This window comes from Apodemus sylvaticus, chromosome 2 (genome assembly GCF_947179515.1).
Source record: "Apodemus sylvaticus chromosome 2, mApoSyl1.1, whole genome shotgun sequence".
NCBI lineage: Eukaryota > Metazoa > Chordata > Mammalia > Rodentia > Muridae > Apodemus > Apodemus sylvaticus.
Genome location: NC_067473.1, coordinates 35,682,137 through 35,699,602, shown reverse-complemented (window position 1 = coordinate 35,699,602; position 17,466 = coordinate 35,682,137). Strand labels below are relative to the sequence as shown.

General features: G+C 33.7%; 1 protein-coding gene across 4 annotated transcripts in view; it reads right to left on the bottom strand.

Annotated features, from left to right (window-relative positions):
- Phf14 (PHD finger protein 14) overlaps positions 1–17,466 on the bottom strand; it is a 174,648-nt gene that overhangs the window by 67,634 nt on the left and 89,548 nt on the right. For all 4 annotated transcript variants that reach the window (XR_007976556.1, XM_052173245.1, XM_052173244.1 and 1 more), the window contains 3 exons: positions 16,850–17,018; positions 9,485–9,535; positions 9,241–9,362 (listed from right to left, as the gene is read on the bottom strand). Coding sequence is in view for 3 of the 4 variants with exons in the window: in XM_052173245.1 (XP_052029205.1) it covers positions 9,241–9,362; positions 9,485–9,535; positions 16,850–17,018 (342 nt within the window). In the remaining variant the exon portion in view is untranslated. The remainder of the gene's footprint in view (positions 1–9,240; positions 9,363–9,484; positions 9,536–16,849; positions 17,019–17,466) is intronic.

The following is a 17,466-nucleotide window of genomic DNA, read 5'->3' as shown; positions in this document are numbered from 1 at the left end:
GTGGCCACATAAGAAACAAATGCAAGATACTTCCTGTACCGTAGGAAAGAGGTTTGGTCTGCATCACAATTTACGTAAAGCTGTAAAGTTTTTCAAATTTGTTAAAATGACATTTATAATCACAGTTTAGTTGAAAGATAAAAAAAAGTTAACTTGGGCAATATAATTAAGACCATAATTTATTATGTTAAAGCTAATATAAAATATAAAAGAGAGAAAGTAATATACATTTCTAAATATTATCATTAATTTAATTTGAAAATTGATTCTTATTATGTAATTTATGGCTTGGCCACCGTTCCCCCACATTCATAACCAAACACTGCTTTGAGTTTAATGAAAAAGGGAAAGTCAGCAAAATAAAATGCCACCATTAAATCATTTTGCAACATTTTGTGTCAAAGATATAATGGGAACGGCACACATGCAGAGAAAGGTTCCTGCTCTTCCAGAACATCTCCCTCAGCTCATGCTCGTCCTTTTACATAACTGTGCCGGCACTGAGAGTTTTCTCTCAATTTAATGTGGCATTTGAAGGATTATGGCATTTTCAGGAAACCACAGGGCAGTGCGCTGAGTGGTTGTCTGGCTCAAAGTGACGCAGTGACTGTGAATAACTGCTGTTTACAGCAGTGGTAAGAGCCAGTTCCTGAGCCATCTGACAACATCAGCCCAGTTCTGCATTACCCATTTGATTAATAAAACACAAGATTACACAAGAAAATGAGGACAAAATTCAAGGCAACTATTTTCACAAAGGTGCTTGCTGGATATAGGGGGACCTATATTCATCTTTAAATTCTATTAAATGCATTATAATTTGAAAAGATAATTCTGCAGTTGATAATAATACTTTATTTCAGTTTAGGATAAATGTGTTATATTCCTGGAAACTATTTCCTAGTTAAGAACTAAAGTGAAGAACAATCTACTCTCAGTCAGAAAAGTGGCTACTCACGTAATAGGCAGCACAAAGTACTACAATCGTACCTAGATAACTTAAGTCATGTTTATTTTTTAAAATCAGCTTGTTTTGTTTTGAACAAAAAAGACAAACTTTTCAAGTTAAAGCAAATTTCTACTATAGTCCTATTTAAATAAATAGTAAATGAGGAGCAAATGCCTTATAATTAACTCAGTCTTTTGACAAGATAGTCTTTAAAATGTGTAACATCAACAAGAGAAAAACACTTTAGGTTAAGAATATTAAAAATAGTAATCACTAACATATTTTTCTATAAATTATTTAGAATTTTTAATATCTGAGTTAACATTTTACATTTCTAAAAATTCTCTTTCAATATTAGAAAATTATAGAATATGAGACTTAAAGGTATTTTTTAAAACAATTTTGGGAACTGGGTAGATAAGTCATTTTGACTCCTAGAATCTACTTTTTCATTAAAAAAAATATAAAAAGCAAACCCAAAACCAGAAAACGAAAATGAGAAACAACCAAAAGCCATCTGTGAGGCCATTTGTAATTCTAGTGCTGGGCAAGACAGATACGTGACAGATACGTGGTCACAGTCAGCCATACCTACTTACCTGCTTGGCAAAATCCAGGCCAGTGATAGACCCTGTTTCAAAAACAAGGTAGACTGCTTATAAGAAAAGGTAGCCAAAAGTGGCTTCCATACCCACAGGTAACCAAACACACCAGCAAACATCCAACATACACATATTAAACTAATAATGTAGTGTTCTCTTCAAAAACTGGTTTCCAGAAATACTATCTGCATTCCTCAAAGACACAGACTCTCTTCTATCATGGTTCAACCTCAAATTAACTGGCTGATTAAGTGTAGTGCTGGAGATTAAACCAGGTTCTTAAATATACAGGGCTATACCAATTAACTACAACCCCCATCTCAACTGTAAGCCTTAGATCTGAAAACACATGTGGGGATGAGTCCCTGGGCGTGCCTGTGTGTAATTACTAGGTTAAAGGAGATCCCCTGGGCTGGGATCCTCGACTACATAAAAGGAAGAAACTAAGATGAGAACAAGCATTCCTCTCCCTCCGCTTCCTAACTACAGATGCAATGTAACCAGCCTCAAGGCAAGCTCCTGCTGCCATGGCTCCTTTTCTATGATGAACTGTACCCAGAAAATGAGAGGCAAAAATAAGGAAACAAACAAACAAACAAATCTTTCATTTCTTAAACTGCTTTTCTCAGGGTATTTTATCATAGTAATGACAAATACACTAATATAACTTCATGTGTAATATTCAAATTGTAGCCTTTCACATTCTTCCCACACTTTCTTTTAGTTATTAGATGTTTTCAGATAAGTTTCATGTTCTGTTTTTCACTACTGTGAAAAATATTGGCACTTGACTTAGATAAAAGCAGAAGAGGAATTGGAGAAGTCCCTCAATAAACAAGAAAATGGTCATTTGAGTTCTACTAGTCAATAACCAATCCATTTACATCTATAGTACTAGCAAGAAACCTAGTATTATACTAATGGCATATATCATTTAGAGAATGAAGAAGGTAAAGGGGGAGAAGGAGTGCAAGAAGCAGATTTAATAGTTTCAAGGTTATATCCCTAAGGAGAAAACAGAAATTTAAAAGCACAATCTATTACCTCTATTATCTGTGCACAGGAAGGCATCTCAACAGGCAAGCAGGAACACCTATGTCATGTGACTCTGCAATTATGACAACTTCTGACACATGAAGTCTATTTGTATAAGCTACAGAGAAGACCGTAGCTTGTAAAATAACAACATAAGACTTTCCAGGTAAGGACAAGCTGACATTTTATGAACATTAGTTTAAAATAGTCTCATTTTCTAAGCCTACTTAATTTTAATGGACTGAAATTCATTACTTTGTACTGGTATGCTTAAATGACCCACCTCTACTAAAATAATAATCCTCCAGATCACAGATAATAAAGAAACAACTTTTGCAAGGTACATCTGATCTACAAAGTTCATTCACAAAATGAAAGTAGTGATGCTTGAATAGTTTTTTTTTTGCACAAAGGAGTGATTAATTAGTTGCCTATCTAAAGTTTAGCTTTGCGTTTAGGTTTCTCTAACCTAGAGTAGTGATGCACTAGAACCACAGAATACTTATTTTTAAAAGAGGAACAAAATTAATATTAGTAATGATTACAAGAGTAAAATTATGCATAGTACCACAACATTATCTAAGTGGCAACTTTAATAAATTGCATACCATTAAATTTATGTGTTATCTATCTATCTATCTATCTATCTCTATCTATCTACCTATCTATCTGAGCTAAATATGTATGCATGGAACATTTAAATGTATATATACACAGTATAAGTACAATGTAATTATATTCACTGATTAAGTTGAAATACCTTAAAGTTATCTAAAATCACTTCTCAAACATCAAATATCCCAGAAAAGCTTGGACAAAGTTCCCTTTCCATTACTAGTGCTATAATCCCTATTCAGTATAAAGTAAAACCAAATAATAACACAGTGACTTATAAAGTTTAAAAGGATAAATAATATTTTAATAAATATTAATTTAAAAATAGTTTGCTTAAGAGAATAGGGTTGTAGCACTCGGTTAACTGGAAAAAAAAAATGAAGGCCAAAAAGGCATCAAAAACAAAACAAAAACAAGAAAAACAAACAGAGCATGGAACATGGAATGAGTCCCACCAAGCAGCCTACACAAGTCTGTTACTAAGCTTTTTTTTTTTTTTTTTTTTTTTTTTTGGAGAAAGAGTTTCACTATGTGACTATGTAACTCAGACTGATCTTCAACAATTATCCTCTTGCCTCTTACCCACAAATATTAAGATTAATGGCTTCTGTCACATGATTGGAATTCACACACAAGTTTTAAGCATCAAGGAACTAAAACATAAAATACCATAAATAACATAAATTGTGGAATTTGGAGTGAGATGATGCAAACTTGAATTCATTACTTTTTAGTTAAACAACTTTTGGGAAGCACCTTGACTGTACCTTTTCTCACCCAACCAACTCAGTAGCAATAACATTGCCTGTCTTGCTAGGTAGCAAAATAATTTAAGATGACCATATAGAATGAGGTGGAAAATTACATGTTTTCTTATTAGTACGCGTGGAAGGAATGTTTACCATTTCCTAATCATGGATTATATCATCCTATTTATCACTCCACACAACCTACATAGCAGGCACTATTGCCTGTAAGTTTTAACGGTAAAATTAAACCAAGAAGAATTAATCAGAGACAGGGCAGCTAGAAAACTGGCTTTCATTCTAGGAGGTTTACTCAATTATAAAGCGACATGAAAGGAGTCTATTACAACTGTGGTTTGAAATTGTTTTAAAAATAAAGCACACAGTTGCCAGTTTCCCAACACAGAAACCAGAGGCAAAAGAATCACTGTATATGTAAGGCCTGTCTGGTCTACACTTCCAGGCCAGCCTAGGCAACCCTGTCTCAAACTCATCCCCGCAACATCACCCAAATGTTAAAACTTCAGAAAATAATGTTACTATGAAGTCATAATTATAAATGTTCATTTAAATACAAGTAATCCCTTATGACTCAGTCAGTATAGATTTGGAATATTGCTTTTTTTCTTTGGCTTTGATATGAACCCTGTTAAAATTAAACAAAAGCTAGATTCAAGATATGAATTATAGGAAATACATCAGAGACATCTAGCTCTGATACTTGTGCTTTGCCTTGTACATTAAATCCACTATGAGAATTAGGAAGACTAAGTATGTTGATGAAATATTGACATTATTTGTTTAAACACTCAAGAAATAAAATTAGCGAGATTGTAAACCGCAACGAAGACAGACTGGGGCTACAGTTCAGTGACAGCACTCACCTAGTGTGAGCAAGACCTTGCTCAGTCACTGGCACAATGCATACAATAGTCATCCATAAAATAGTAATCTTGATATTAGAAATTTATAAAAAGTCAGTAATGAAGAAATTCTATAAATAAAACAGTATAAGAATTCTCTGAAATTTAATTCTATCTTTCCTTAAAGGAAACAAAAGTATATTTTTTAAAATAACTCGAGCAATATAATTTTAGTGATGTTCAGTGACATGAAAATAATTACCATGTTATAATGCTGGGGATATAGCTCAAGAGGTAAGGCACTTGCCTACCATGTACAGGATTAGAACAGGGGAACATATCTTAAAATTTTTAAGTTTTAACTGAAAATAGTTAACAAAATGACAGCCAAATTTAGGTTCACTATCAGTCCAATCAGAACTCAAAGAGAAAACCTCAATTATGATCCAGGAAATTTACAACCCTATTCACTGACTAGAACAAAAAAAGTTAATTAAAAATCTAAATACTCAAACTCATTAGAGACTAATACTTGAAATAAAAATCAATTATACATGAATTCTTGTTGGTGTCCCTAATAGTTTACGATGCAATCAAATTTAGTTTAGGAAAAAGCATCCTTTAAGTCACACATTTAAAATGTGAAAAAAAAATCAATGTGCTGATAGCATTACTTAGGCATCAAGCTAACACCCTAACATTATAACCAAAATGGTTCACTATCTATATAACTTACCATATACTCAGATAAGATTCCAGCATGCAGTTAATAGTAGAATTAGCTATAAAGCTGAAATAGCCTCACAGATTATTTCCTACCCACATGCTCCTAACAGCTATATACAAAATAAAACAGAAGGCATTAGCTTAAGAAAATTCACAGATAGGAATTTTCTAGACTCTTTGCTGATGTGCCTCTCACGCTGGAGGAAAGGGTGTCTGTCACACATTGTGTTTACCTGGTTGATATAATCTATAAGGTTCAGTGTTGTTCTCAGTTTAATAGCAGAGTAAAAAGCTCATGGAGATGAAAGGTCTACTTATCCCCGAAATTGAACTTTTAAAGAATCAAATACTTTGAAAGAGAAAAATTCCTCCATGTCTATTCTTTTATAGGTACATCAGGTTTCCTTCCTTACATAATACACATATACACATACAAGTGTGCGTGCATTCTCATTGTACCAAAATGCAATTCTCCATTTTAAGCCTTTAAAACACACCTACTAGATACATGTTCTTATATTTAGTGACCTGATTTGCTCTTAAATTTATTCCATAATATTTTTATTAAATAAAAAAGATGCTTATATGGAGTTTATTTAGTGCCTGTGATTCATTTATCAAGTATTTCTGAGCATTATAGGTGGAAAAAATTGGGCATCAGCAAGTGAGCAATCTAAATATAGAACATAATTATCAAAGCAAATATATTCATAGAGAGATACCACAATTTAACAACTTCAAGCAGTCCTTTAGCTTTTTAACTGTATTTTTAAGACATAAAGGAATATGGGCAATTATCAGGTAATGTTTACGTTTAAAAGATTATATTAAAGATGAGCTAAATATTTTATAACCTTGATGGTCCTATTTCTCTCATTTGTTGATAGTAATTTAGTCATTTCAGAAAATGCATACTGGCATTTACTTGAGGCCCATGTCTCCCATCGCGATCAGAGGTTCCTGATAGAGCCATCACAGCAGCTCAGGGGGACTCAATGTCTTCTTGTCTCTTCCTCCACAGCAAAGGGATGACACTCAAAATCCTACACAGCCCACTTCTTTGTGAGTACTGGGAATGTAACTTAGTTTCTTTGTGTTAGTATGGCAGGTACCCTGCTGACTTGGCGATCTCCCTGTCCTTTATATATCTTTACAAGAAAAAAAGTTATATTTAAGAGATCATCATGAAATCATGGTTCAATACCTGAATTTGCAAATTAATGAAATAATTAAATGAATATCTGCATGAATAATAAATTAAGTATATTAAAATCAGAGATAAAATACTAAGTATGCATGATAAAAGTATAATACTACCATAAAAATATGACTTTGGAGAAAGAATTTTTCAAATGGTGCCAATTTCAAAATAAATGAGATGCCAGACGAACTGACAAATATTAAGTATAAAATTAATTTTGCTAAGCAAAAGAAAATTCTATATAAAAATTTTAAAACCAAGAACAGTGGTGTCTAAACTGAACATATTTTTTAAAAGAATGATAACATTACAACTAAGAAACACTTGTGGGGCCAAAGAGATGGCTCAGCGATTAAAGGCACTGACTGCTCTCGGAGAGGTCCTAGTTCTATTACCAGCAACCACATGGTGGCTCACAACCATCTGTAATGGGTTCTGATGTCTTCTTCTGGTATGTCTGAAGATAGAGACAGTGTACTCAAATAAATAAATTAAATCTTAATAAAAACCACTTGTGATATTACCTCGTATCCATCTTTAACTTCCAAAATATTAATGAAAACATACAATTGTATATATATCAATTCTTTTAAAAGTTTTACAGAGGGTTTGCACTCCTAACTCTTAATAAGGCAAACCAGAGAAAGAAGCTAGCTTTATATATCATCAATTCTAGGTAATTTTTTGGAAGGTAAATACTGTTACCTATTGATGATCCTATTTCTCTCATTTGTTGATAGTAATTTAATCATTTCAGAAAATGCATACTGGTATTTACTTGAGGCCCATGTGTCCCATCCAGATACTGCTCATTGCAATAATTTGAGTAGAAATAAGTTGTTCTAATAGAAAGCCATGAAACGGATAAGAAGGGTAATACTCTCAAAAACTCTTCAGGCTAGAAGAAAGACAAAACCTATTTTTTGAAAGACAACTAAAATATAAAGGTTTGGAAATGCCCTAGAAAAAAGAAGATCTTCTTGAAATAAAAACTGTATTCATTTCTAGTATCTAATATATCCAAAAATAATACAACTCAGTAAAAAAATCTATGTATCTCATAGTAAATGATCCAGAATCAATGTATTATCTCCAAAACGATGATACTCCATACACACTGAAATAGTTCAAGGAGCGTCATCAGCATTAAATCTTGGATAATTTCAAATCACCGAGCTCCTCAACATTATCTCCAGGTCCAAGGGAATTTTGTTAGATTAAGGTTTGTTAATTACATGAAACTATCATTAAAAAAATTAGTTTTATGTCTACAACTATGTCATACTTATGCTTATGATCTCACTATTGACAGTCTTCAAAAAATTATAAGTGGAAGACAATCATTCAGGTATATTCTTAAACGTGAAAGAAATTTAACTTGTGAAAGAACTTAATCCATAAAGTAGTCCCTATCCTTCTACTTCTTCGCTAGAATTTTTACTTCCTCCTAATCTTGTTAAATAAAAAAACTAATAACTTTATACCTTAATGCCTTTTATGAAGTAACACAAAGAGAAGTTATATCTTAGTGACTGAAATATATGACACCATTTTAATAGTAAATATTTTAAATCATACAAACAAATGTGTTTTATCATTTTTTTTTATTCCTTTTGAAATGTTTACTTTCCTTGTCACCAGTTAATTGACTTATGGATTTATTCAAAGTGATTTCTAAAAGACCTCAGACACTGCCCCCTTCCACGCTGTGTGAACCTTGTGCCACTGGCCTCTGAAGACTACAAGCTCTTTGGAATGAGCAGTCTGCTTTCCATTCATGCCCGCCCCCCGCCCACTCCCCCATCACTTGGAGCAGTTTCTTCTCTTAGCCACAGATACAAATGGCTAAAACGAGAAGGCTTGGAAGCTTGAAGAGCAGCCACTGAGAAGCATCAGCTGAAGGTCCTGGAAGGTATCATGTTTGACTTGAAAAATTTTAAAAGTACAAAACAAAACAAACAAAGAAGGAAACCAAACAAAAAATAAAGTCTATCTTAGGCCATCTTTTCACCTTTCTTTATTTCATAACAGAGAAGCATTTAACACATTCATTTTGGAAAGCAATGAGGAAGTGGTATGAAAGTTGTTGCCAATCATACTCTATAATCACCAATGTGAATAAACTTCAACTTTTATGATATGAGAAGAGTCTTTAGAAACTGTGGTCTAATGAGATAAAACATAATAATCTTAGTACAAGGTACTCAAGACAAATATTTCTGCAGCTTCTTTACATAAAGCATTACCAATTTATTCTCAAGAGAAAATGAATTCTCTTGCTCAAGATCCCTACTCACTGTTATTTTTATCTCAATTTCAAGTTTAAGCATGTCTAGCACATTAATAAGTGGAGAAAATTTATTTCTGAAGTTGCAGTCTCACTAAGTAGCATTTAATAGAGGATTTCTTCTGTAGTTGTTTATACTGTATCTGTCATTAAAAAAATAAAATGATGGGCATTTGGCTTTGAACCCATAGGACAAGGTCTCTGCATTCAATTTACCTGACGAGATTCTCATTATCTCCAGTTCCTTTGCAAGTTGAACATTCAGTTCTTAAGTCTTCAGCTTTGGGCTTCTTCTGTAACACAGACTGCCTCTGCCTTCTTTCCCTAGGAACTCTTTCCTGCCATACAGAAATGAAGTAAACAAAACAAATCTGAATAGGAAGAATGGAATGGTAATAATTCAACACAAGAAAGTTTCCTTAAGTTCAGACTATGTAAAAAGAATTTAACTTATTCAAACCTCATGTTTTTCTTCCTCAGGAACAAAGCTTCGCTTTCGTCCTCTGGTTCTCTGGAAAGGAAACCCACAAAAATTCTTAAAGATTATTATGATAACTATAAATTTTCTTTGTTAAGTTTTATATTTTATGTTGGAAAATTAGTGTTTATAATTAATGTTGCATTGCTCCTTTGTATGTTGCTAAAAATATGTCATATAATATACCACCTTTCCTATCACAGATTTGATAGGAAAGAACTAATATTTCAAAACTTTCTTCAGCACTTGATACTTACACAAAATGATTTACTTAAGAGTAATTTTCAGATCTTACCACAAATCACTTCTACAACTAAAACACTGAAACTGAAATCATATCACATCTATTGTTTTCTCACACATGTACCTATGCATGTATGTTTTTGCAATATAAAAAAAAATCCCTAGGTAGCCACAAAAAAGGGTGGAAGACAAAGACCAAAATTATTAAGACTAGCAAAAATAATTTAGTAAAAAAGTTTATATCCTGCATTTGGATTGTATTTGTACTTCATTTGAACAAAGCTATCTACATGTTTAAAGGAAATACAGTAATGGTATTTATAGCCAGTATGGCTAAACTCTCTATCTTACATAGCACAACCTCTGAAGATTTACAATCCCCATCTGCAGACCACTGCTCTAGAAACTAAATGAGACAAAAGGTACCACTTAGGTTTTATTCTAATAACTGAGATTTTTTAAGAAAAAAAAATATTCATTTCAAAATTGGAGAGGTGTCAAATAATCCTTACTAGGACAATTTTCTAATATAATACATCAGTGTTCTAATCGTCAGTTCTTCAGATTATCTAGTCCCTTGCTAATTAGTACCAAAAATCCACAAATGTCATACTCTGCAATTTCTTACCACTAACTAAAGTCCAATTAAAGTCATTCAAGACAAGAAAACTTAAGATTTACAACACTAATGAATTTATATTAAAAAATGTTCTGACCTTAATGGAGGAGTTCGGAAAGGACTGAAGAAGCTGAAGGGATTTGCAACTCCACAGGAAGAACAACATTACCAACCAGACCCCCAGAGTTCCCAGGGACTAAACCACCAACCAAAGAGTACACATGGAGGGACCAATGACTATAGTTTCATATGCAACTAAGCTTACATCTAAAAATATTCATCACTAAAGATTTTGAAGATTCTCAGCACTACAATGTTAACACCAATGCGACTAACTTGTACATGAATAAACTAAGTAGGATATGTTATTACCTCTCAGTTAAAGACTACCACTGGAGGGGAAGCAATTATAACAACGACACATATAAAATAGAGTGATTAAGACCCATTAATTTGTATACTAGCTTTAATAAACTTTTAAATATTAATAAAACAAATGAAAACTATAGCTTACCTTGCCTTAATAAATTAATATTTATGAAGAGAAGGAAAACATTAAATTTGTTAATTCTTTCTCCAAAATAATGACTTAAAAGAAGCAGTATTCTCTACAAGACAGTAGGGTTCAGTAAAGGCTGTGGAAATGTACTGTGCTACTATATTTACGATGTTAACAAATACATCTTAAGAAATCCCAAAATTTATGAGTCTTGGGAAATAAAAATTGCAGGACTTCAAAGAAAGGAAAGTTGATGCATGTGCGAAGGCACGAAGAGAAAGGACAGGTGTCCGAAAGCCCTCTGGCACTTGTGTAAAGATGAAAAGTCTCCAGATGCATACATACAGTATGAAGACGTGAAAACCAAAATCAGAAAGCTTTCAAGTTACATTAAAGTTATTAGAAAATATACCCAAAAGTAAATATCATTTTTAAAGTAACTTCAAAAGAGACATGAAGACTCTCATTTATTTGCTTCAAATGTAATTTCTTTGCCTAAAAGGAAGAAGATTCTCTCCACACAAAAACAATGCAGAGAAAATGTCAACATTATATGGCTCTCAGCAGGAAGCAAGGCCAGGCTGTCTTCATAGTAGTTCTACTGCCTCACCCATAAAATATAAGCAAGAACAAGAGACTGGAAGCAAGTCTCAACACTTGAGTCTATTAAACTAGAAACTATAACAGTAACTACTTATGAGAACAATTAGGGTGAAATATGAAAATAAACACTCAGTTATACAGATCTTTTAAAGTTACAACTAAAGTTTAACTAACAAGATTGTTCCAAAATCTAAGTCTTATTTTAATATCTTTAATATGATACAAACTATGTATCCATTTAAAAATGATATAAGAAAATTTGTTAAACAAGTTTTATAAAAACAAATAGATTTTGCATCATTTCAGTAAGAATGAAACCCATAAGCTCAACATTGATAAGGAAGGAATGTAAAATAAAAGCATACAAATATAGCTACATAGGTGCTATCAGAAAAATTAGCTGAGTAACTTGACTAAGTAATTGTGTGCTACTACTTTTATATTGACTGAACACAAACCGGGCATTTGGGAAGAAAGAACTTAAAAATAGAAAAAAACTTCCCCACCATATATGACAAGACTTGTGAATTGTCTTTATTGATGACTGATGTGGGTGTAGCTCAGCCTGCTACATAAAACAGGCTAATGAAGCCATGAGGAACGGGCCAGTAAGCAACATTTCCCCAAAGCCTCCTGACTCCACATTGCTGTTTTGATTTCCCTCAGTGATTGACTCTGATATGGAACTGTAAGGTGAAATAAACCCTTCCCTTCCTAACCTAGTTTTGGTCACAGTGTCTGAGAAATAAAAGCCCTAAGACAAGTTGAGAGAAGAAAGATGGATACTGGCTTAGAAATGCAGAGAAAATGGGCAGGAACATACTGAAGTCAATTGAATTTAGATTTAATTGTGCTTATTTCGTAGACAATTTGGGGGAAAATCAGACTACTTATTTATATACTATTTGTAATAATTTTTAGGGTACTTGTATTATATCTGGGCCTTGAACAAGTTAGGCAAGAGCTTGACCAATAAACTATATTCCCAGCCCTTATCAACTCATTTAATTGATTCTCTGTCCCATGCACAAAACTCTTCAAGCAACTCTGGTGACAATTTGCAAGGTATCAGTGGCACCAAAGAAAAAGGTAGCATGCTCTATTACAGGAGAATTCCATCTTTGAGAATGATGTTTTGTTATCCCTGACAGTGTCCTTTCTAAAACTTCATTGTTCAGTCATTTTCTCAACTTTGTCATACCATACTAGGATTGACACTATTAACTCACATGAAAATAGAGAATACTGGCAATAATGTTTCACTGATAATTTTACAATTACATACTGCAAGTCATCAGCTTAGGAATATAAATAAAACAGAACATATATTCTTTTATGTTTGGGTGAAATATTCTGTAACTAGCCTTAGGTTCAACTAGTTTATAACATGTTACTTTCTTTGTCAAGTTTTTGTCTGTCTATTGATGAGAATAGAGTATTGAAGACTCCTACTGTCAGGATGTAAGGGTGCAGTGATATAAGGGTGATGTGATGTAAGCTATAGTAATATTTCTTTATAAACTTGGATACCCTTGTGTTTGGGGCAAAGATGTTAAGAATTGAAATGTCATATTCATAGAATTTTTTCCTTTGGTGAGTATGAAATGTTCTTCCCCGTATCTTTTGATTAGTTTTGATTTGAAGTCTATTTGGTTAGAAATTGAATAGCTATACCAGATGGCTTATTCAGGTGTATCTTGTTATATCTTGGTATATCTTGTTCTACACTTTGCCCAGTGGTAGAGTCTATCTTAATATTGAGGTGTATTTTTGGATGCAGCAGAAAGGTGAATCCTGTTTTCATATCCATTCAGTTAGTCTGTCTCATTTTATTGGTGAATGAAGACTATTGATATTGAGAGATATCAATGACCAAAGTTTATTGACTCCTGTTAATTTGCTGGTGGTAGTGGTGGCAGAATACACCTGTAATCCAAGCACTTGGGGAGAAATAAACAGATAGATCTCTCTGGGTTTTAGGCCTTCCTAATGAAGTCTAAGACAACCAAAGCTATACAGAGAGATCCTGACTCAAAAACAAACAAACCATAAACAAAAAAAAAAAAAAAAGAAAGAAAGAAAGAAAGAAAGAAAGAAAAAGAGAAATGACTCACTTTCTAAATCTGTCTCACAATGACCAAATATTTAAGAAAAAATCCATTTTTATTTCAACTAAAAGTTTACATAGACCTCAAAAGAGGCCCTGAGAAATTGAGAAAGTAATTCAGACCTCAGACTTGTTTCATCATGAGTTTCCCACATGTGTTTATGTTTGTGCCAGAATAGACAGTCGTATTCTCGTGTTTTACAAATCTCCTGTGCACTATTTAATGCTTTCCAAACACATTCACGAAAAAACATGTACTATATTCGAGTTACCCTCAATGCTAATTATTATTTAGGGCATTTGTTTATAAAGTTTTAGTCTGGAGGCTGGAAAGAGGGCTCAAGCATTTAAGAGCACTGACTGCTCTTCTGAAGGACCTAACTTCAATTCCCAGCAATCACATGGTGGCTCACAATCATCTGTAATGAGATCTGATGCCCTCTTTTGGTGTGTCTGAAGACAGCTACAGTGTACTTACATATAATAATAAATAAATAAATAAATAAGGTTTTAGTCTAGCTTATTTACAAGGAAATGGGTGTATAAAATGTTTGCCCACCTTCTAACTCATTGAAAATCCTGAGGTCAAAATATAGACTTTCTTTTAGGAAGCATTTCTGGTTTGCTGTTACTAGGTGCATGAGGATTTCTTCCAACTGCAACTATGTTAAATAAGAGTTTAGTGTGGGAGCTGGAGAGATGGCTCAGCGGGTTAATAGCATTGACTGCTCTTCCAAGGGTCCTGAGTTCAATGGAGAGATGGCTCAGCGGGTTAAGAGCACTGACTGCTCTTCCAAAGGTCCTGAGTTCAATGGAGAGATGGCTCAGCGGGTTAAGAGCACTGACTGCTCTTCCAAAGGTCCTGAGTTCAATGGAGAGATGGCTCAGTGGGTTAAGAGCATTGACTGCTCTTCCAAAGGTCCTGAGTTCAAATCCCAGCACCCACATGGTGGCTCACAACCATCTGTAATGGGATCTGACACCTCTTCTGGTGTTGGAAGACAGCTACAATATACTTACATATCATAAATAAATAAATCTTTATTAAAAAAAAAAGAGTTTAGTGTGTGTTTTCTATTTACATTAACAATTTACATTTCTTCTACAGACCCATAAAGGCTGAACTGCAGTTAGGACTTTTTAGAAAAGCTAAGGTTTTTTTTTGCTGTGTGAAGACACCTTTTTTTTTTCAAAAAATAAAAAAACCTTATCCTTGAGGGAGATATTTTGTTTTAATGTTGTCATTTGTTTGGTTATTATATTTCATTTTAAAAACACATAACACCTTTATATTATTATTACTTGAAGTGTTTTTTGTTTGTTTTTGTTTCTCAAGACACGGCTCGTCTGTGTAGCCCTGGCAGGCCTGTAAGTCACTCTGTAGAGCACGCTGGCCTCGAACTCAGAGATCTGCCTGCTTCTGCCTGCCTTTGCCTCCCAAAGAAATGTGCTCCACCATGATAGACTTTTGAAACAGTTTTTTAAAGGTAGACCCTTTTAAGATGGATATGAACTCAGAGACCTTTCTATCTCTGCTTCCCAAATGTTGGGGATAAGGGCCTTACACCATTATACCCGGCTATTAGAGAAGTCTTCGGAAAAGTCACTTAGATCATTTCATTCACTAATACGTTAAATGCTAATGTAATCGATGAGTCATATCTATGATTACGAAAAACAAACAGTTGTATTTGTAATTTTTACTAGTTAAAACACACACTGGCCCCACCTACCATAAGGTTTTTCTATAAAACGTGGGCTGCCCTCACACTTTACTCCATGTGTCACAACCTCCCATATCTGATAATGTAAATATGCATTATAATACCCAGCTGGACTTTATATTGGATTTCAGTGCAGCCTGAGATTTTTTTCCATCTTTGAATGTAATAGCTGTACTATTACCAATTTTTAATTTTCCTGACACTGTTGATGAAAGTGTGAAATATTTTTCACATTGAACATACTATCCTCTTAAACTTTTAAGAAAAAATTATATTTATGATGTATACAGAATAATCATAACATTCCCTAAGCTTCAATCTGTCATTTCAAAACAATATATCATTACAAAACAATATACCATCCAGCCCACTTATTGCCTTTGGACAGTAATGTGCCAGATCCCATGCATAGAGGTGGTCAATCCAGTCCTTTCTTTTCCTTCCATCTTATTAGACCCAGAGATGAAATCTAGTGAAGTACAAATAGTCTGCAACTTAGTAAAACTCTACTATTCTCTAAATGCTTCTTACCATACTACACACACGGGGGCATTCACAGAATTAACTAAGACAAAGACATTAATAGAAAAACAAGGAATGACTAAGAGAAAAATAAAGAAGCATGATCTATTCTTCCCACAAGAAATTATCAGTCAAATTAAATGCATTAAAGCTATATGGGTCTCTTTGGATTAATCAAATTAGTAAGGGTTTTATTAAACACTTCCAGATACTAAACTACCAACCAAAGAGGACCCATGACTCTAGCTGCATATGTAGCAGAGGATGGCCATCTGTGAAGGCTCAATGCCTCGATGTAGGGAATGCCAGGGCAGTGAAGTGGAAGCAGGTGGGTGGGTACATGGGGGAGAACCCTCATAGAAACAGGGGGAAGAGGGATGGGATAAGGGATTTGCAGAGGGGAGACCAGGAAAGGGGATACCATTAGAAATGTAAACAAATAAAATATGCAATAAAAAAATAAAGACATGAAAGCCAGAAAAAAAACCAAAAAAAAAACCCAAAAACAAAAAAAACAGTAAATGTTAAGTGTGCTAATGTTGGTTAAAAAAAAAAAAAATTAGATAACTGAAGAAAAAAAGTTTGGCGTCTGAATTCACACAAAGATTCAAACTTGGCGTCTGAATTCACACAAAGATTCAAACTTGACAAACTACTGTTAATAAATACAAGGGTTTGAAATACAAAGGGAAAGATTAGGGACTGAGATATAAAAGAGAGATGAAAGGTAGTCTCGACAGGTGAGCTTGCTGAGGCAGGCACAGGAGTCTATGGCTTCAGTAATGTTGTGGTTTTAGTGGAAGCGTTGGTTAGATTGGTGATCACTACTAGGCTTTTACCAGAACCTACAAACTAGATTCTCAGCTAAATATAATACACTACATAATATAGACAACTGAATTCAGAGAAAGATTTAAGAGCAATATAGACACTTTTGTCTTCCAAGTGTATGTTTATGCTATAAACCCTTCATTTGCTTAATGTTTTTGCACTGGAATGTCACTAAGACCAATAAATGAAGAATAAATACCGTGTTTCTTATTGGAATCTTCTTGGGTTCTGGTGGCACATCCTGTGGAACGAACTTCACGGGCTCCTTAATCTGTCTCCTTGATCGTTTAGTTCCATCTGGTAAGGTTTCCATGGCCATCTCTGCTTCCATATCACTGCTCCCTGCCTGGTCGCACTCTGAGCATTGCCTGAACACATTTTTATGAAAAATTAAGTTTATAGATCTATTATCTTCTGATTTTAAGTATAATTCCTATAAATATAAAAAGTATTCATACATAAAAACACACACAAATTCTCACAGGCAATGTGGTAATGACAATCAATCACATCTCTACTCTTGCAAGAATGACTACTATGACTATATTATAAAAAGCAATTTGGTGTATACACTTATTACAAGAACATATGTAACAATGCTTTTGTGAACAAACATAAGTTATAGATCATTGACTACGAAGGTATCTTTACTTTTCAAATGATGACTTTCATTTTAAGGTGACATATACTGAAAAGTGTTTTAAGGACACTGATTCTTTTACTCCTTTGCCACCATATCTTTTCACTAAATTTAATGACAAAGTGTGTTGAATATATCATCTGGAGAAAACTCTAGAAAAGTTCTGTGGGGTACTG